The 22,269-nt window shown below is 42.5% G+C and overlaps 1 protein-coding gene across 1 annotated transcript in view; it reads right to left on the bottom strand.

Moving 5' to 3' along the window:
- The window catches only part of myo3a (myosin IIIA), a 391,513-nt gene that overhangs the window by 237,659 nt on the left and 131,585 nt on the right, over positions 1 to 22,269 (bottom strand). Inside the window, exon 8 of the mRNA XM_072254428.1 lies at positions 6,352 to 6,507. Coding sequence (XP_072110529.1) covers positions 6,352 to 6,507 — 156 coding nt within the window. The remainder of the gene's footprint in view (positions 1 to 6,351; positions 6,508 to 22,269) is intronic.

The raw sequence follows: 22,269 nt of genomic DNA, 5'->3' as shown, positions 1-22,269 counted from the left end.
CTTCGAAAGGTGGTGCCTCAAGAGGGCAGTATCTATCATTAAGAAGCCTCACTATCCGGGACATGCCCTCTCAAAGTAAAAATCCAAGTTCAAAGTGAAAAGTAAATTTATTATCAAATATACATATTTGTTACCATATACAATACTGAGATTCATTATCTCGTGGGCATTGAGAGTAAATACAAAGAAACACAATAGAACAATGAAAGAAAGCAGACAACAAGAAGGACAAACAACTAAAGTGCAAAAGACAACAAACTGTGCAAGTCAAAAAGAAAAAGAAAACACAAAATCATAGTAAATAAATGAGGATCATAAGGAACAGAATTAGGCCATTCAGCCCATCGAGTCTGCTACGCCATTCAATCATTGCTGATCCTTTTTTCCCCTCCTCAACGCCATTCTCTGACCTTCTCCACATAACCTTTGATGCAATGGCCAATCAAGTAAGCAATAACTATCGAGAACATGAGGTGAAGTGTCCTTGAAAGTGACTCCATAGGTTGTGTTTAAAAACGCAAACAACAGGAATCCTGCAGATGCTGGAAATTCAAGCAACACACATAAAAGTTGCTGGTGAACGCAGCAGGCCAGGCAGCATCTCTAGGAAGAGGTGCAGTCGACGTTTCAGGCCGAGACCCTTCGTCAGGACTAACTGAAGGAAGAGTGAGTAAGGCATTTGAAAGTTGGAGGGGGAGGGGGAGATCCAAAATGATAGGAGAAGACAGGAGGGGGAGGGATGGAGCCAAGAGCTGGACAGGTGATAGGCAAAAGGGATACGAGAGGATCATGGGACAAGAGGTCCGGGAAGAAAGCTGGGGGTGGGGGGGGACCCAGAGGATGGGCAAGGGGTATATTCAGAGGGACAGAGGGAGAAAAAGGAGAGTGAGAGAAAGAATGTGTGTATAAAAATAAGTAACAGATGGGGTACGAGGGGGAGGTGGGGCATTAGCGGAAGTTAGAGAAGTCGATGTTCATGCCATCAGGTTGGAGGCTACCCAGACGGAATATAAGGTGTTGTTCCTCCAACCTGAGTGTGGCTTCATCTTTACAGTAGAGGAGGCCGTGGATAGACATGTCAGAATGGGAATGGGATGTGGAATTAAAATGTGTGGCCACTGGGAGATCCTGCTGTCTGTGGCGGACAGAGCGAAGGTGTTCAGCAAAGCGGTCTCCCAGTCTGCGTCGGGTCTCACCAATATATAAAAGGCCACATCGGGAGCACCAGACGCAGTATATCACCCCAGCTGACTCACAGGTGAAGTGTTGCCTCACCTGGAAGGACTATTTGGGGCCCTGAATGGTGGTAAGGGAGGAAGTCTAAGGACATGTGTAGCACTTGTTCCGCTTACATGGATAAGTGCCAGGAGGGAGATCAGTGGGGAGGGATGGGGGGGGGACGAATGGACAAGGGAGTTGCGTAGGGAGCGATCCCTGCGGAATGCAGAGAGAGGTGGGGAGGGAAAGGTGCTTAGTGGTGGGATCCCGTTGGAGGTGGCGGAAGTTACGGAGAATAATATGTTGGACTCGGCGGCTGGTGGGGTGGTAGGTGAGGACCAGGGGAACCCTATTCCTAGTGGGGTGGCGGGAGGATGGAGTGAGAGCAGATGTACGTGAAATGGTGGAGATGCGTTTAAGAGCAGAGTTGATAGTGGAGGAAGGGAAGCCCCTTTCTTTAAAAAAGGAAGACATCTCCCTCGTCCTAGAATGAAAAGCCTCATCCTGAGAGCAGATGCGGCAGAGACGGAGGAATTGCGAGAAGGGGATGGCAAGTTTGCAAGAGACAGGGTGAGAAGAGGAATGGTCCAGATAGCTGTGAGAGTCAGTAGGCTTATAGTAGACATCAGTGGATAAGCTGTCTCCAGAAACAGAGACAGAAAGATCTAGAAAGGGGAGGGAGGTGTTGGAAATGGACCAAGTAAACTTGAGGGCAGGGTGAAAGTTGGAGGTAAAGTTAATAAAGTCAACGAGCTCTGCATGCGTGCAGGAAGCAGCGCCAATGCAGTCGTCGATGTAGCGAAGGAAAAGTGGGGGACAGATACCAGAATAGGCACGGAACATAGTTTGTTCCACAAAGCCAACAAAAAGGCAGGCATAGCTAGGACCCATACGGGTGCCCATAGCTACACCTTTAGTTTGGAGGAAGTGGGAGGAGCCAAAGGAGAAATTATTAAGAGTAAGGACTAATTCCGCTAGACGGAGCAGAGTGGTGGTAGAGGGGAACTGATTAGGTCTGGAATCCAAAAGGAAGCGTAGAGCTTTGAGACCTTCCTGATGGGGGATGGAAGTATATAGGGACTGGACATCCATGGTGAAAATAAAGCGGTGGGGGCCAGGGAACTTAAAATCATCGAAAAGTTTAAGAGCGTGAGAAGTGTCACGAACATAGGTAGGAAGGGATTGAACAAGGGGGGATAAAACCGTGTTGAGGTATGCAGAAACGAGTTCGGTGGGGCAGGAGCAAGCTGAGACAATAGGTCGGCCAGGACAGGCAGGTTTGTGGATCTTGGGTAGCAGGTAGAAACGGGAAGTGCGAGGTGTGGGGACTATAAGGTTGGTAGCAGTGGATGGGAGATCCCCTGAGCGGATAAAGTCGGTGATGGTGTGGGAGACAATGGCCTGGTGCTCTTTAGTGGGGTCACGATCGAGGGGTAAATAAGAGGAGGTATCCACGAGTTGTCGCTGTGCCTCGGCAAGGTAGAGGTCAGTACGCCAGACTACAACAGCACCTTCCTTATCGGTGGGTTTAATAGTAAGGTTAGGATTAGCGCGGAAGGAGTGGAGAGCAGAGCTTTCCGAAGGAGTGAGGTTGGAATGGGGACAAGGTGCGATGAAGTCGATATGGTGGATGTCCCATCGGCAGTTAACAATAAAGAGATCCAGAGCAGGCAGAAGACCAGAGCGGGGTGTCCATGAAGAAAAGGAAGGTTGTGTGAACAGTTCAGTGATGGGGTGAGTGAAGTTAAGAACCATGGCAGTGTCGTAGTTACCATGACACTAATACAGCTTGGGGCATTTTGGAGTTTGGGGTTTAATCCCGGGTTTCGGTTTCCTCCCACAGTTTAAAGACGTACTGGGTCGGCTAATTGGTCATCGCAAATTGTCCTGTGATTATGCCAGGGTTAATCGGGTTTGTCAGAAGTTGCTAGGGCAGTGTGGCTTGGAGGGCTGAAGGGACCCAGTCTGCACTGTGTTGCTAGCTAAATAAATAAACAAACAGACAAACAGATAGATAAATAAATAAGTAAGCCTGATGGTTGAGGGGTAATAATTGTTCCTGAACCAGGTGGTGTGGGTCCTGAGGCTCCTGTACCTCCTCCCTGTGGCAGCAGCGAGAAGACAGCATGGCCTGGATGGTGGGCAACCTTGATGATGGATATTCTTTTCCTCTGAGAGTAGATGTGCTCAGTGGTAAGGAGGGCTTTACCCATGATGGACTGTATTCACTACTTCTTGTAGTCTTTTCAAATCAAATCCAGTTTAATTATCATTCAACCTGACGGGAATACAGCCAAATGAAGCAGTGCTCCCCTGGGGCCAAGGTGCAAAACATACACACAGCACATTCAAAATAGCAAGCAACAAAAGACATAGCCACACAAAAAAAATCCTCTGGTTTCCTCCTCCTGTAGTCAATAATCACCTGTACAATCTCCTATTTAATCTGTATAATAATCACATGTAGCCAATAATCTCTTTTTATTATTACCAGCAGGGAGGAGGTACAAGAGCTTGAAGACGCAGTCTCAGTGTTTTAGGAAATTCTTCTTCCCTGCAGCATCAAATTTCATAAGATTTAAGACAAGATTCACTTTATTTGTCTCACATGCACACCGAAACATGCAGAAAAATAAGACCATAAGACCATAAGACAAAGGAGAAGTCGGCCATTCGGCCCATCGAGTCTGCTCCGCCATTTTATCATGAGCTGATCCATTCTCCCATTTAGTCCCACTCCCCCACCTTCTCACCATAACCTTTGATGCCCTGGCTACTCAGATACCTATCAATCTCTGCCTTAAATACACCCAATGACTTGGCCTCCACTGCTGCCCGTGGCAACAAATTCCATAGATTCACCACCCTCTGGCTAAAAAAATTTCTTCGCATTTCTGTTCTGAATGGGCACCCTTCAATCCTTAAGTCATGCCCTCTCGTACTAGACTCCCCCATCATGGGAAACAACTTTGCTACATCCACTCTGTCCATGCCTTTCAACATTATGTCAGTTGCATCCACAACCAACATAATCTGAGGATGTGTTGGGGGAAGCCCGCAACTGTCACCATGCATGTGGTGCCAACATAGCATGCCTGCAGCTCACTAACCCTAAAACTCATGCCATTGGAAAGTGGAAGGAAACCAAAGCACCTAAAGCAAACCTATGCTGTACAAACTCCTTATAGACAGTGGCAGGAATTAAATCCTGATCGGTGATCGCTGCACTGTAAAACTTTGTGTGAACTGCTACCCTACTATGCCACTACAAACACTGCCTCATTATTCCTCTTTTGCACTTGTTATTTATTTTTTTTCTTATTGTAACTTTTAGTAACATTTTATGTCTTGTACTGTACTGCTGACTCACAATACGTTTCATGACATACATCAGTGACAATAAGCCTACTTCTGATTCTGATCCCCATCAAATCCACCTGGAATTTAGAATTATTTAACATATTGTTTACTCATCTCACACATTTTTATTCCAATGAATTCTTGGCTAAGTCTTTTTGATTCTATCAGACTCAGCTCTAGAGGGTTTGATAATGAATTCACATATCAATAACATATAAATAGCTGGAACACTGCTAATGTTCCTCGCAAGAGTGTACCCAAATGGCCTATAAATCATCATTTCTCATCCACATCACAAGACAATATCTGAATGATAGAATAGAAGAAGCACTGAATCAGTTCAGGCATGGCACAGTGGAGGTGATTAGCTATCATGCTCAGTACCAGCAGGGAAACCCTGAGGAATAAGAATGACATAACATAAAAGTAACTACACTCTGTTTGATAACCACACTTTGTTCATGCACACTTGTCATGTACATTGACTTCTCTAACTTCCGCTAATGCCCCCCTCCCCTTTGTACTCCATCCCACAATTATTTATTTATTTATTATTTCCCCCCTTTTTTCTCTCTCTCTTTTTTCTCCCTCTGTCCCTCTCACTATAACTCCTTTCCTGCTCTCCATCCTCTGGGCTCCCCTCCCCGTTCCTTTCTCCCTAGGCCTTCCGTCCCATGATCCTCTCCCTTCTCCAGCCTCGTATCCCTTTTGCCAATCAACTTTCCAGCTCTTAGCTCCAACCCTCACCCTCGTCTTCTCCTATCATTTCGGATCTACCCCTCCCCCTCCCACTTTCAAATCTCTTATTATCTCTTTCAGTTAGTCCTGATGAAGGGTTTTGGCCTGAAACATCAACTGTACCTCTTCCTATAGATGTTGCCTGGCCTGCTGTGTTCACCAGCATTTTTTGTGTGTGTTGCACAATTTGTTTAGTGTGTCTATGCTAGAATTTTTTGGGTTGTGATTTCAGAAGTTATGCTAAGATGTTGTCAAGTTGTTTGTAATTTTTATCAAGTAAGGTGAGAATGGATGCCAAGAATGAGTCCCTCTCTCTAGCATCCACCTGTCCCTAGGGCCAATAAAATACATCCATCTAGCACGAGTGGGAGCTTTGCTCAGACCCCAGTTTCCTTCAGAACTTGTGTAAAATAATAATTTCAGAATCCTATAGAAGTCATATCAGGTTTCCTTTGTGTGCAGGTACTACACATCATTGGATGGTGCACCTCAAGTCACTTGGCAAATTTATTTCAAAATGAACAAAGAGACTGTGGGTTAATGACATTCATTTCAATGTTTCCATTTTCTTCCAGTGAGATGACTGCGGTTTCCCTTCTTACATGTTAGAACTGGCGTAAATGGAAGAGAACCAGCGCAGCAGAATGCCAACCATTTATGAATGGTTCTACCAATGTCCTGCTGGAGCCGATCTGCTCTGCAGCATTTTATATCCTTTATCTGACTTTCTGCTCAAATGTAGAGATTGATCTCATCATTGCAACAATAGAATTGTAACAATTCAAAAAGTTGGTCTTGTCCAACAAGGCAATTAGAGATTAACAATAAAGGCTGGCATTCCTACCAAAGTTCACATCTCCAAAGAGTAAGAATAAATCTGTTAAATTGGAAAAGTTGTTATTTTTCTCATTGATGTGATCATTTTTTATTTCTCCAAAAGCAATATCAACCACTTCAAATGCACTAAATTACATGACATATAAAATTGAAACCAGCAAAACCATTTTCTCCTAGAGCATTAAAGACGTTAAGTACCTTGTCCTTTCAATGGTGCCCATTTGCTGGTGAAGGTCTATCAGCTCCATCAATTGTTTCTGTAGGGCTTTCTCCTTCCCTTGAACCTGTTTAATGAATGGGTGCTCCAGGAGCTCGGATACAGTTGGACGAAGCTCGAAGTCTTTAATGAGGCATCTATAATATTACAGACAGCGAGATTAGTGTTAATGAAAAAGATCCCCTTTATCCAAATTAACCTTCCTTTGAGGAACATAGTTATTCACTGTCAGTATTCACAGGAATAAGAGACAAATGCTGGCAAATGGGACTAGTCCAGGCAGGCACCTTGTCCAGCATGGATGACTTAAGCCTGATGAAGGGTCTCGACCCAAAACGTCGACTGTACCTCTTCCTATAGATGCTGCCTGGCCTGCTGCATTCACCAGCAACTTTTATGTGTGTTGCTTGAAATTCCAGCATCTGCAAATTTCCTCGTGTTTGCACTGTTAGTATTTATTGCTTTTGTTAATGAAGTACTAGATGTCAGCCAGTCTTAATAGTAATTCTAAATTAATATCTTTCATCATCTGGTTCATCAAATTAGGTTGATGGTATCATAGATTTATACAACATAGAAACAGGTCTTTCAGCTTAAGTCATTCATGCTGAACAAGGTGCCTGCCTGGGCTAGTCCCATTTGCCAGCATTTGGCTCTTATTCCTTTAAGCTTCTCCTATCCATCTAGAACTAAAATCCTAACTAAAATGTTTTTTAAACAATGTAATTGTACCAGACCTGAGCACCTCTTCTACAAGATTATTCCACGTACCCTCCATTCTCTGTATAGATTTGCCCTTACTATAAATCTTTCTCCTCTCACCTTAAACCTATAAGACCATAGGACAAGGGAGCAGAATCAGGCCATTCAGCCTATCAAGCCTGTTCCACTACTCCATCATGGCTGATCCCGGATCCCACTCAAGCCTATACACCTGCCTTCTCACCATATCCTTTGATGCCCTGACCGATCAGGAAATGATCGACTTTTGCCTTAAATATATGCATGGGCTTGGCCTCCACCGCAGTCTGTGGCAGAGAATTCCACAGATTTACTACTTCCTGGCTAAAAAAAACTCCTCCTTACCTCTGTTCTAAAGCATTGCCCCTCAAATATGAGGCTGTGCCCTTTAGTTCTGGATATCCTCACCAAAGGAAACATCTTCTCCACATCCATCCTATCTAGTACTTTCAACATTTGGTAGGTTTCAATGAGATATCCCCACAATCTTCTAAATTCCAGTGAGTGCAGGCCCAAAGCTGCCAAACGCTCCTCATATGTTAACCTCTTCATTCCCTGAATCATCCTTATGAACTTCCTCTGGACTCTCTCCATTGACAACACTTCCTTTCTGAGTTCTGGGGCCCAAGACTGTCGACAATACTCCAAGAGAAAATCTGCAGATGCTGGAAATCCGAGCAACACACACAAAATGCCGGAGGAACCCAGCGGGCCAGGCAGCATCTATGGAAAAAAGCACAGTCGATGTTTCAGGCTGAAACCCTTCAGCAGGACTGGAGAAAAAACACTGAGGAGTAGATTTGAAAGGTGGGGGGAGGGGAGAGAAAAACACCAGGCGATAGGTGAAACTTGGAGGGGAGTGATGAAGCAAAGAGCTGGGAAGTTGACTGATGAAAGAGACAGAAGGGCATGGAAGTAAGAAGAAAGGGGGAAGGGGGAGCAGCACCAGGAGGAGGCGATGGACGGGCAAGGAGATAATATCAGAAAAGGACAAGGGGATGAGAAATAGTGAAGGGGTGCAGGAGGAGGCATTACTGGAAGTCTGAGAAATCGATGTTCATGCCATCAGATTGTAGGCTACCTAAACAGAATACAAGGTATTGTTCCTCCAACCTAAGTGTGACCTTATCCCGACAGTGCAGGAGGCCATGGATGGACATATCGGAATGGGAATGGGAATGGGAAGTGGAATTAAAATGGGTGGCCACTGGGAGATCCCGCTTGTTCTGGCAGATGGAGCATAGATGCTCGACAAAGCAGTCTCCTAATGTACGTCGGGTCTCACTGATATACAAGAGGCCACACTGGAAGCACTGAACACAACATATGACCCCCCAACAGACTCTCAGGTGAAATGTAGCCTCATTTAGAGGACTGTTTGGGGCCCTGAATGGTGGTGAGGGAGGAGGTGTAAGGGCAGGTGTAGCACTTGTTCCTCTTGCAAGGATAAGTGCCAGGAAGGAAATCATTGGGGAGGGATGAATGGAGAAGGGAGTTGCGTAGCAAGAGACCTCTGTGGAAAGCAGAAAGTGGGTGGGAGGGAAAAATGTGTTTGGCGTAGGTGGAGGTGGAGGTGACGGAATTTTCGGAAAATTATGTGCTGGACGCGGAGTCTGGTGGCGTGGTAGGCGGGGACAAGAGGAATCCTATCCTTGGTAGTGTGGTGGGAGGATGGGGTAAGAGCTTACGTAAGTGAAATGGAAGAGATGCGGTTGGGGGCAGTGTTGATGGTGGAGGAAGGGAAGCCCCTTTCTTTCATTCTAGAATGAAAAGCCTCATCCTGAGAGCAGATGCAGTGGAGACAGAAGAGTTGAGAGAAGGAGATGGGCTTTTTACAAGTAGCAGGGTGGGACTAAGTTTAGTCCAGGTAGCTGCGAGAGTCCATTGGTTTATAATAGATATTGGTGGATAAGCTGTCTTCTGAGATAGAGACAGTGAGATCGAGATAGGGAAGGGAAATGTCGGAAATGGACCAGGTAAGTTTGAGGGGCGGGTGGAAGTTGGAGGCAAAGTGGAAGAAATCGATGAGTTCAGCATTGATGCAGGAAGCAGCACCAATGCAGTCATCAATGTAGCATAGGAAAACAGCAGGATGGTCACCAGTGTAGGCTCACAACATAGATTGTTCCATATAGCCAACAGGCAGGCATAGCTGGGATCCATGTGAGTGCCCATGGCTACCCCTTTTGCTTGAAGGAAGTGGGAGGATCCGAAGGAGAAATTATTTAGAGTGAGGACAAGTTCTGCTAGTCGGAAGAAAGTGGTGGTGGAGGGGAACTGGTTGGGTCTGGTGTCCAGAAAGAAACAAAGAGCTTTAAGACCTTCCTGGTGGGGGATGGAGGTGTATAGGGACTGGACATCCACAGTGAAAATAAGATGATGGGGGGGGCCAGGGAACCTGAAATCTTTGAAAAGATCAAGAGTACGTGAGGTGTCATGGATGTAGCTGGGAAGGGACTGAACTAGGGGGGAAAAGACAGAGTCAAGGTCTTGAAGACAGGAGGGGGAGGGATGGAGCTAAGAGCCAGAAAGTTGATTGGCAAAAGGGATATGAGAGGATCATGGGACAGGAGGCCTAGGGAGAAAGAAAGGGGGAGGGGGGAAGCCCAGAGGATGGCAAGGAGTATAGTGCGATGGACAGAGAGAGAAAAATTAGAGAGAGAAAAAAAATAAATAACGGATATTTATTATCATTATTAATTTTTTTTTTCTCTATCTCCTCGAAACCTCATCCTTAATAATCAAATCCAACACTTTCCCAACCACTGAAGTCAGGCTAACTGGCCTATAATTTCCTTTCTTTTACCTTCCTCCCTTTGCAAAGAGTGGAGTGACATTTGTAATCTTCCAGTCCTCCGGAATTACCAGAATCAAATGATTCTTGCAAGATCATGACCAATGCATCCGTTGTCTCCTCAGCAACCTCTCTCAGGTCTCTGGGATGTAGTCCACCTTGCCCAAGTGACTTATCCACATTAAGAACTTTGAGTTTGTCTAGCATTTTTTCCTTTGTAATAGCTCTGTCACTCACTCCTGTTCCCTGACACTCACAGACCTCTGGCACACTGCTAGTGTCTTCACAGTGAAGACAGATGCAAAGTATCCATTAACTTTATCTGCCATTTCTTTGTCCCCCATTACTACCTCACCAGCATCATTTTCCAGTGGTCCAATATCAACTCTCACCTCCCTTTTATTCTTTATATATAACTGAAAAAACGTCTAATATCCTGCTTTATATTATTGGTTAGTCAGCCTTATATTTAATCTTTTCCCTTCTTATAGCTTTTTTAGTTACCTTTTGTTGGATTTTAAATGCTTCCCAATCAGCCAACTTCCCACTCACTTTTGCTACCTGAAATGACCTTTCCTTGGCTGAACTTCCCTGGTCAGCCACGGTTGCCTACCCCGACCATTTAAGAACTTCTTCCTCCTTCAAACTATGTCCTCCAGTTTGAGAGTTCCCTACTCTGAGAAAAAGGCTGTGACCAACCACCTTATCTGGTCACAAAACCTTACATTTTTATTGAAAACTAGTACATGGATCTGTCACAGAAACATAGGATTGAAATGAAAGGTTTAAATGTTTGCTTCCAAGCTTGATCAGCTGTTAAAATAGACATGCTGACTAGATTAAAAAAAGAAGTTGCTGTTTGGCATATTTCGTAATGCAGCTGTGACAATGCTATTTCTGAACACCCTTCTGATGTTAATTTATACAGTGGACTTTCTCAATCCCTGCAAACAGCTAATGAAGGAGTTTCAGTGTTTGCTGATGCATAAAAGCAGATGATGGCAAGGTGTAGCAGCTTTGTGATTTTTGGAGCCAGATGGTCTTTCCACAGGTGGAATTTACCATTAGGCAATTCTCACACATCTAATATTATATTCTGAATGAGAAAAGAGAGAGTGGATTCTTGAATCTGGGACAAGAAACAGAACCTTGGAAGAATTCAGTGGATTAAGTGGTATCTCTGAAGGTAAAGTGTTTTGGATCAAGGCTATTTTATCAGGACAGAGAGGGAAGAGGAAAATTACCAATATACAAAATTACATGGAATAGGTAGGAAAGGGTAGGGGAAGTAGAAGGAAGGCTGGTAGATGATAGGTGGAACAAAATGAGTGGGGGATTGAGGGAAGGATGAAAGGCTAATGAATGTATGTTGGGGAAGAGGGATAAAAAAAAAAGGCTGAACAATTATGTTATGTTCTAAAGTACAAGTCAGGAATTCAGACTCAGAAATTCATCCCTCCAACCATTCTCTCTACTTACCTCCTGATCCTCTCCCCATCTCTGTTTTGGATTATTAGCCCTTAATTTACTTTTGAACACTTGATTAGTGCTCACCTGAAATCCTGATCCACTCTCCCTGTATCATCTCTGCTACCTGGGCAAACTGACAGTATTTCATGATACCAACACTTATAACTGATAATTCATTAAACAAGGTCACCTAGCATCTGGAACCAGTATTTCAAATGTGAACTGAGATCTATTTATAACTGTATTACCCTCACACTTTCATGCATCATCTGTTATTTAATTCAACATATACATTAGAGTTTACTTCTTATGAATTAACCTACTTATTTCATTGAAATTATTGATCAGAAAAACACACCTACACGTCAGAAAGATTTTGCTATACAGTGCCTCCATAAAAGTCTTCACCCCCATTGGAAGTTATCATGTTTTATTGTTTTACAACATGGAATCACAGTGCATTTAATTTGGCTTTTTTTTTGACACTGATTAACCAAAAAAGTGAAAACAAATCTCTACAAGTGATCTAAATTAATTACAAATATAAAACACAAAATAATTGATTGCATAAGTATTCACCCCTTTTTTAGTATGACACATCAAATCGTCACTGGTGTAGCCAATTGGTTTTAGAAGTCACATAATTAGTTAAAGGGGTATCAATTGATTATAGTAAAAATACACCTGTATCTGGAAGGTCCGGTTGCTGGCGTCTCTAGAAAGAAGTACAGTTGACATTTTGGGCCGAGACCCTTCGTCAGGACTAACTGAAAGAAGAGCTAGTAAGAGATTTGAAAATGGGAGGGGGAGGGGGAGATCCAAAATGATAGGAGAAGACAGGAGGGGGAGGGATGGAGCCAAGAACTGGACAGGTGATTGGCAAAAGGGATATGAGAGGATCATGGGACAAGAGGCCCAGGGAGAAAGAAAAGGAGGAGGGGGGAAAAACCCAGAGGATGGGCAAGGGATATAGTGAGAGGGACAGAGGGAGAAAAAGGAGAGACAGAGAATGAATGTGTGTATATAAATAAATAACGGATGGTGTACGAGGGGGAGGTGGGGCATTAGCGGAAGTTTGAGAAGTCAATGTTCATGCCATCAGGTTGGAGGCTACCCAGGCGGAATATAAGGTGTTGTTCCTCCAACCTGAGTGTGGCTTCATCTTTACAGTAGAGGAGGCCATGGATAGACATATCAGAATGGGAATGGGACATGGAATTAAAATGTGTGGCCACTGGGAGATCCTGCTTTCTCTGGCGGACAGAGTGTAGATGTTCAGCAAAACGATCTCCCAGTCTGCGTCGGGTTCAGCGAAACGATCTCCCAGTCTGCATCGGGTTCAGCGAAACGATCTCCCAGTCTGCATTGGGGAGCCTTCTATATATTGACATTCGTCCCCCCCACCCTTCCCCATCGATCCTCTTGGCACTTATCCTTGTAAGCGGAACAAGTGCTACACATGCCCTTACACTTCCTCCCTTACCATCGTTCAGGGCCCCAGACAGTCCTTCCAGGTGAGGCGACACTTCACCTGTGAGTCGGCTGGGGTGATATACTGCGTCCGGTGCTCCCGATGCGGCCTTCTATATATTGGCGAGACCCGACGCAGACTGGGAGATCGTTTCGCTGAACCCGACGCAGACTGGGAGATTGTTTTGCTGAACACCTATGCTCTGTCCACCAGAGAAAGCAGGATCTCCCAGTGGCCACACATTTTAATTCTATGTCCCATTCCCATTCTGATATGTCTATCCATGGCCTCCTCTACTGTAAAGGTGAAGCCACACTCAGGTTGGAGGAACAACACCTTATATTCCGTCTGGGTAGCCTCCAACCTGATGGCATGAACATTGACTTCTCAAACTTCCGCTAATGCCCCACCTCCCCCTCGTACACCATCCGTTATTTATTTATATACACACATTCATTCTCTCTCTCTCCTTTTTCTCCCTCTGTCCCTCTCACTATACCCCTTGCCCATCCTCTGGGTTTTTCCCCCCTCCTCCTTTTCTTTCTCCCTGGGCCTCTTGTCCCATGATCCTCTCATATCCCTTTTGCCAATCACCTGTCCAGTTCTTGGCTCCATCCCTCCCCCTCCTGTCTTCTCCTATCATTTTGGATCTCCCTCTCCCCCTCCCACTTTCAAATCTCTTACTAGCTCTTCTTTCAGTTAGTCCTGACGAAGGGTCTCGGCCTAAAATGTCGACTGTACCTTTTCCTAGAGACGCTGCCTGGCCTGCTGCGTTCACCAGCAACTATGTATCCAGGACACCTGGTTGTTACCAGATTTTTTGTTTCTTTGGAGGATTATATTGTAATTAGACATGATAAGTTAGTTGCTAGAGGTGGTGGTTTTGCAAGTTTTATAAGGAAAGGGATGGGATATAGAGTTGTGGACAAGAATGAAGTTTATGAGGCACTTGTAGTTGAAGTATTTGATTCAACATTTAGGGGTACTGAAGTGGTAAATTTTTACAATTATTGTGGAATGCTTTCAATTGATTTATCGGAAAGTATACTGTATGTAGCTCTAGTTCACTAAAGGTTGTATATTGTAGAAATATTAAATCATATAGTTCACTGTGGGGTTGTTCATGGAATGATGGTAATGGTTTGATTGTAAAAGAATTCTTAGATCTTTCCCATCTTGTGCGTCTTAATGATGGGAGGGGTACGAAATTTAATGTTCATAATAGTTCTGAAACTGCTATAGATTTAACGTTAGTTTGGAACATTCTGGCTGGAGTGAATGAGTGGGATGTTATCAGAGGTGATACGTTAGAGAGTGATCCTTTATAAGCTTGTGTTTGGATTTGTATAGGGGACAGAAGGCCACTTTTGGGAGGTGGAATTTTGGTAAAGCAAATTGGGAGAAGTTTAAGGTTTTGTGTGATGAACATCTGTCATAGATGAATGTTGAGGATGATGTGGACCTGAGGATGATGCGGACTTCTGAATGGGAGGTTATGTCATGTTATTCATCAAACTGTGGTGGAAGTGATTCATACGAAAAAGGGCATTAATAGGTGAAAAGCTGTACCATGGTGGACTAAGGAATGTGCAGAACAACTGGGGAGAGAAATAAGGCATTTAGGAAAGTTAAGAACTATCACTCTCCGAGTGATCTTTTTAAGTCTAAAAGGGCACAGACCGTGGTGAGGAAGGTGGTGAAGTTTGTGAAAAAAAAGTATACTGGAGGTCATATTGTGACAACATTGGAAGGGATACTAAACTTGGAGATGTTTGGGGAATGATTGAGAAAGCAGGGTTGATTCACGGGGCGAATAACATTCCAGTATTGATTAAAGAAGGTAATACGATTGGTACTGAAACAAAGAAGGTTGAGTTACTGGCACGGTCATTTGCTGCAATTCATAATCAAGATAATTCAAGCGAAGAGGCTAAATAATGTAGGGTTAAGGCTCTGAGTGAATACCCTGACGTGTTGGAAGCCAGCTGTAACAATGACAGTATTTGTGATGTAGAGCTTCTAGGTGTAAGTTTTAAAAAGCTATTAACGGCACAGGTCAGAAGGCTCCAAGAAAGGATGACGTATGTTATTGTATGCATAAACATGTGGCTGGAAACTCTCGAGATAATATTAAATTTTTAAAATCATATTTGGAGTTTAGGCCAGATTTCCCCCCTCATGGAAAATGACAGTAATAATACCTGGGAAACCCCCATCAAGTCCTTCAAGTTATCAACCAGTATCATTAATATCCTATTTGTGTAAACTTCTGGAACATATGGTAATAGAGCAGTTGAATTGTACTTTGGAAAAAGGTGATATAGCGTTTTATCAGAGCGAATTTCAGAAGGGTAGAATGATATTGGATTCAGTTATATGTTTGGAAGATATTAGGAAAGCACAGGTAAATAAAGAAGTTGTAATAGCAGTTTTTTTGATTCTGAAGGAGCATATGATATGTTATGGAGGGAAGGTCTTTTGATTAAATTATGGAAATTAGGAGTGAGAGGAAGGCTACAGTATACAGTTTTTAAGTTTTAATTTTGGATGGTTGATGCACGTAAGGTATATTCGTGCTTATATAAGACAGAGAATGGGACCACACAAGGCAGTATTTGTAGCCCTTTATTATTTAATATTATGGTTAATGATATTTTCTCTGAGGTAGGTACTGGGGTGGGTAAATCACTTTTTGCAGATGTTGGAGCTTTAGGATCACATGTAGAAAATTCTATTTAACTGTATATAGGATGCAATTAGCAATTAATAAGGTTAAACAGTGGGCAAATAGATGGGGTGTTATGCTTTCAGTAGCTAAAACACAAGTTGTGTGTTTTATGAAGGATCAATAGACTGGCACTTGATCAGAAATTGTATGGTCAAATTCTTGAGCTGTCAGTGGTAAGATTTCTCGGCATGTGGCTGGATAATAAGCTGACATGGAAGCACCATATCAGTAAAACAATTGACATGTAAAGGGGCATTAAATATCTTGGATGTTAATGTGGGTATTCTTGGGGTGCTACATGAAAATCTCTGACCAGTTATATTTGTTTAATTAGATCTGTACTTAATTATAGCTGTGTGGCTTGTGGATCAGCTTCATCTTTAAATTTAAAATGCTTTGATCAGAATCAGAATCAGGTTTATCATCACAGGTATGTGACGTGAAATTTGTTAACTTAGCAACAGCAGTTCAATTTAATACATAATCTAGCAGAAGAAAAAGTAATAAATTAAATAAAAAATAATAAATCACCAAATAGTCAATTACATATATTGAATAGATGAAAAAAATGTGCAAAAACAGAAATACTGTATATTTTTAAAAAAGATGAGGTAGTGTCCAAAGATTCAATGTCCATTTAGGAATCAGATGGCAGAGGGGAAGAAGCTGTTCCTGAATCACTGAGTGTGTGCCTTCAGGCTTCTGTATCTCCTGCCTGATGGTATCAGTGAGAAAAGGGCATGCCTTGGGTGCTGTAGGTCCTTAATAATAAATGCTGTCTTTCTGAGACACCACTCCCTAAAGATGTCCTGGGTACAAGATGGAGCTGACTAGATTTACAACCTTCTACAGCTTCTTTCGGTCCTGTGCAGTAGCCCCTCCATACCGGACAGTGATGCAGCCTGTCAGAATGCTCTCCACGGTACAACTGTAGAAGTTTTTGAGTGTATTTGTTGACATATCAAATCTCTTCAAACTCCTAATAAAGTATAGCCACCGTATTGCTTTCTTTATAACTAAATCGATATGATGAGACTAGGTTAGATCCCCAGAGATCTTGACACCCAGGAACTTGAAGCTGATCACTCACTCCACTTCTGATTCCTCTGAGGATTGGTATGTGTTCCTTCGTCTTAGCCTTCCTGAAGTCCACAATCAGCTCTTTCATCTTACTGATGTTGTGTGCCAGGTGGTTGCTGCGGCACCAGTCCACTAGTTGGCATATCTCACTCCTGTACGCCTTCTCATCACCACCTGAGATTCTACCAACAATGGTTGTATCGTCGGCAAATTTATAGATGGTATTTGAGCTATGGCTAGCCACACAGTCATGTATATATACAGAGTAGAGCAGTGGGCTAAGCACACACCCCTGAGGAGGATATGTTATCACCAATCCACACCGCACAGATTGTGTGGATTGTGGCACAGAAGTGATACAAGCACAGGCTTTAAGATGTGTCGTGGTGCAGTAAGGTCATCTCCTGTTTCGGTTTTACTGGTTGAAATGGGACAATTATCCTTGCATTTGCAGAGGTTGAAGTTGATGTTAACATACTGGATTAATTTAAGGGGGTAGAGAAGCGATCACCCTGTTAAAAGTGTGTTGGAAGACTATTGGGAACATCACAAGAAGAGTGTTTTTAGTTTTGGGTGCCTGGGCTCTAATCAGGCTAGAAATATGGGTTTGCTGGATTATGTTGTAGCTTTTTCAGTAGCCCCAATGTGTTTTTCTCCAATGACTTTAGTTGATTTTAGTTTGCATGATTTAATGAAGTCCAAGGATCCTGATATGCTTGAGAGTCTGTTGGTTCATCAATATGTTAAAGAAAATTATTGTGATGTGTTAACCATTTTTACTGATGGATCAAAAGATAATAAACTGGGAATGTTGGAGTGATGGTTTTTGTGCCTGAATTATAGATAACAATAAAAAAACTTTTACTAACTATTTATCAGTATGTACTGCAGAATTGGTTGCCATCCTTTTGGGCTTACAGTGGGAGTAGGAAACTGATCCATGCAAAGTTGTAATTTGTTCAGATTGTTTTTCAGTTTTGACTAGTCTTAAAATGGGTCAACCGAGTAGTAAGTCAGATTTACTGCTGGAAGCTATTCAAACTTTATTTCATAATCCAAATATTGGTTTACACCTCTGCTTCTTGTGGGTCCCTACATATAGAGGTGTTGAGGGAAAAGACTGGGTTGATTGTTTGGCCAAAAAAGCTGTTAAAGGTTCATCTGTGGATATAGGCCTTCCAATTAGCAAATCAGAAGCTAAGAGGTTGGTGGGGCCAAGAATAAGTGAATTGTGGCAAGACTTGTGGGGTAATGGGCATAAGGGGAGACACCTTTACAGAATACACAAAACTGCTGGATTGATGGGAGAAGGGGGTCAAGCAAGAAGGGAAGGAATTATATTGGCTCACTGAGAATTGGGCAGGGCATACTGTGCTTATTTCTTGTAACTTGTTGGAAAACGTCATACTAAGGTGTGTAGGTGTTGTCATGATGAAACAGTTGAACAATTATTTTACAATGTAAGGTTGAAAGAAAGCAAATGCAGGCTGCACTATTATCTTTGTGGGTTGATAGCTTTTATTTAAAAACTTCAAGTTATGGAGGTGACTTTAATTTAATTCATAATATTGTCTTTCATTATTTACAATCTATAGGGCTTTCTAGAGTAATTTGGTTTTCATAAGATAAAGAACTAAAATTGGTTTTATTTCCCAACTCTCGGCACCACACTCCAGTCCATTTGGCGGTGGTAATACACCTTTAAGTTGGTCTACCAATCGCCATTAAAGATCAGAAGAAGAAGGTCCAACTGCTGGTGCACCAGTGTTCTGGCAAAAACTACACCATGAACACAAAAGAACACTCCAAGCAACTCCACAAAAAAGCTGTTGAAAAGCACAAGTCAGGAGCTGGATACAAGGAAATTTCTAAGTGACTGAATATCCCTTGGAGTACAGTTAAGTCAATCATCAAAAAATGGAAAGAACATGGCACAGCTGTAAATCTGCCTAGAGCAGGTCGTCCTCAAAAACCATGCAAGAAGGGGACTAGTGAAGGAGGCCACCAAAAGATCTGTGATAACTCTGGAGGAGTTACAAGCTTCAGTAGCTGAGATGGGAGAAACTGCAGACAGCAGCTGTTGCCCGGGTGATTCACCAGTCACAGATTTATAGGAGAGTGGCAAAGAGAAGCCACTGTTCGTGGGGGGGGGGAACTCACATGAAATCTCAGCTAGAATTTGCCTGAAAGCATGTGGGATAGTCTGAAGTTTGAAGTCAGCTGGAAGAAGGTTCTATGGTCTGATTAAACCAAAGTTGAGCTCTTTGGCCATCAGACTGAATGCTATGTTTGACGTAAACCAAACACTGCACGTCATCAAAAACACACCATCCCTACCATGAAGCATGATGGTGACTACATCATACTGTGGGGATGCTTCAGTGCAGCAGGCCCTGGAAAGCTTGTGAAATTAGAGAGTAAAATGAATGCAGCAAAGTACAGGGAAATTCTGGAGGAAAATCTGATGCATTCTGCAAGAGAACTGTGACTTGGGAAAGGATTTGTTTTCTAGCAAGACAATGGCCCCAAGCAGAAAACCAAAGCTACATGGGGATGGCTTAAAGACAAAGTTAATGTCCTGGAAGGCCAAGTCAGAGTACAGACCTCAATACAACGGAGAATTTGTGGCTGGACTTGAAAAGGACTGTTCATTCAAGATCCCCATGCAATCTGACAGAATTTGAGCAGTTTTTAAAGAAGCATGGGCAAAATTTACAGTATTCGGATGTGCAAAGCTGATAGAGACCTATCCACACAGACTCAAGGCTGTAATTGCTGCCAAAGGTGCATCTGATAATTACTCACCCCCTACAAGTCAGTATTTATGTTATCAATTATTTTGTGTTTAATATTTTATCATAAATTTAGGCCAATTTGCATAAATTTGCTTTCCCTTTGAGACGAAAGGTTCTTTTCTGTTGATCAGTGTCAAGAAAGCCAAATTAAATCCACTGTGATTCAGAGTTGTAAAACAATAAAACATGAAAACTTCTGGGGGGTTAGAGGGAGGGAATACTTGCTATAGGTACTGTGTATCAGTGCATAAGACCACTGACTTGTTTTCCATATGGAAATTTTAGGTATAGTTAGTAGTTCTCTGCTGATGGCTTGGCTCTTTTCATTTTGTTGCAACATTCAGATAAACTCAAGGCCAGAGTCTCTGTTTCTTTTCAACAGAATTAATGGACATGAAAACATGGTGGTGCATGAAATACTGTTTCCACAATACTACGTATCAGCTCTCCAAACCATCACCATCCTCTCGGCTAGGGCAAAATTTAAACCCTGTTATACTTATCCCATTCCCCCTCTTGAAATTGGTCTGAGGGAATCAATTACACACTGTTCTGTGTGTCTTTCAATTTTCTTTACCTTAGTTCCTTCCTTCAAACTGCCTCTGAAAGTAGATGGTTCTATGTCTTTCAATCATGCTTTGAGTTTTTAATCAAATACTCAAAAATTGCCTGCAAGTCAGAATCAGGTTTATTATCGCTGATATGTTTTCTGAAATTTGAGCAGTTAAGCTACTCAACTATTTGGATTGCATCATTGAGGGATTGTTGAACAGTGAGAGGGCTCCAATATTGACTGTTTTGTTTCTCCCGGCCATGCAGAGACTAACTGGAAAGTCCCTTTTGCTCCCCTGAATAAAATTAAGCAGCTCAAAGTAGACAGTATATCAAATATTCCAAGTCTGCAAGATACAATTGAAATGATAAACCCATCAAATAGTCCATGCAAGTAATAGACAAATAAATGAGACATAAACAGCAAATAAAAAGCAAAAAAGAACTGTAAATGATGAAATGACATTGATCTGAAACTTTAATTACATAGAAAATAGACCAGCACAGCAGAAGAAAAGGCTCTTCTGCCCACAATGTTGTGCCGAACCAATTAAATTAGTAACCAAATGGGCAACTAAACTAATCCCTTCTGCCCTCACAATTTACATATTCTTCCATTTCCCCCATATTCATCTTTTAATTGTCTCTAATGTAGCTACCTCTATCACCATGCCAAGCAGTGCATTCCAGACACCCAACCCTCTCTGTATAAGGAAACTTGCCCCTTATACCTACTTTAAAATTACCCCGCTCTCCTTAAATACAATTCCTTTGGCATGAGATATTTCAATCTATTTATCTATGTCTCTCATAATCTTAAACTTCGAACAGATCTTCCCTCAGCCTCCACCACTCCTGAGCAAACAACCCTAGTTTGTCCAACCTCTCATTATAGCACATGCCCTCTAATCCAGGCAATGTCCTAGTAAACCTCTTCTGCAACTTCTCCTCAACATCCTTTCTATAATGGGGCAACCAGGACTGTATGCAATACTCCAGATGTAGCATAACTAGAGTTTAATAAAGCTGCAACATAACTTCCTAACTTCTCAACTCAGTGCCTCAACTAATAAAGGCAACCATGTCATATGCCTTCTTAACCATCCTATCATCCTGTGTAACCACTTTCAGAAAGCTATGAAACTGGACCTCAAGATCTCTCTGCTCATCAACACTGTTGTAGTTCTTAGGGTGTAGCTCCTAGCAGTGCACTGTCGCTTTATGTTTGACCTATGTGCAACACTTCACATTTGGCTGAGTTAAACTCCATCTGCCATTTCTCTGCCCATACAGTGGCATGCAAAAGTTTGGGCATCCCTGGTCAAAATGTCTGTTCCTGTGAATAGTTAAGTGATGAACTGATCTCCAAAAGTCATAAAGTTATAGATGAAACATTCTTTTCAACATTTTAAGCAGGATTAGTGTATTATTTTTGTTTTGTACAATTTTAGAGTGAAAAAAAGGAAAGGAGCACCATGCAAAAGTTTGGACACCCCAAGAGATTTGAGCTCTCAGATAACTTTTACCAAGGTCTCAGACCTTAATTAGCTTGTTAGGGCTATGGCTTGTTCACAATCATCATTAGAAAAAGCCAGGTGATGCAAATTTCGAAGCTTTATAAATACCTTGACTCCTCAAACCTTGTCCCAACAATCAGCAGCCATGGGCTCCTCTAAGCAGCTGCCTAGCACTCTGAAAATTAAAATAAATGATGCCCACAAAGCAGGAGAAGGCTATAAGACGATAGCAAAGCGTTTTCAGGTAACTGTTTCCCCAGTTCGTAATGTAATTAAGAAATGGCAATTAACAGGAACGGTGGAGGTCAAGTTGAGGTCTGGAAAACCAAGAAAACTTTCTGAGAGAACTACTCATAGGATTGCTAGAAAGACAAATCAAAACCCCCATTTGACTGCAAAAGACCTTCAGGAAGACTTAGCAGACTCTGGAGTGCTGGTGCACTGTTCTACTGTGCAGCGACACCTGCACAAATATGACCTTCATGGAACAGCCATCAGAAGAAAACCTTTCCTGCATTCTCACCACAAAATTCAGCATCAGAAGTTTGCAAAGGAACATCTAAACAAGTCTGATACATTTTGGAAACAAGTCCTGTGGTCTGATGAAGTTAAAATAGAACTTTTTGGCTGCAATGAGCAAAGGTATGTTTGGAGAAAAAAGGATGCAGAATTTCATGAAAAGAACACCTCTCCAACTGATAAGCACGGGGGTGGATCGATCATGCTTTGGGATTGTGTTGCAGCCAGTGGC

Source organism: Mobula birostris, chromosome 3 (assembly GCF_030028105.1).
Source record: "Mobula birostris isolate sMobBir1 chromosome 3, sMobBir1.hap1, whole genome shotgun sequence".
NCBI classification, from domain to species: domain Eukaryota; kingdom Metazoa; phylum Chordata; class Chondrichthyes; order Myliobatiformes; family Myliobatidae; genus Mobula; species Mobula birostris.
The sequence above is the reverse complement of the archived record's forward strand: the minus strand, read 5'-3'. Positions and strand labels throughout refer to the sequence as shown.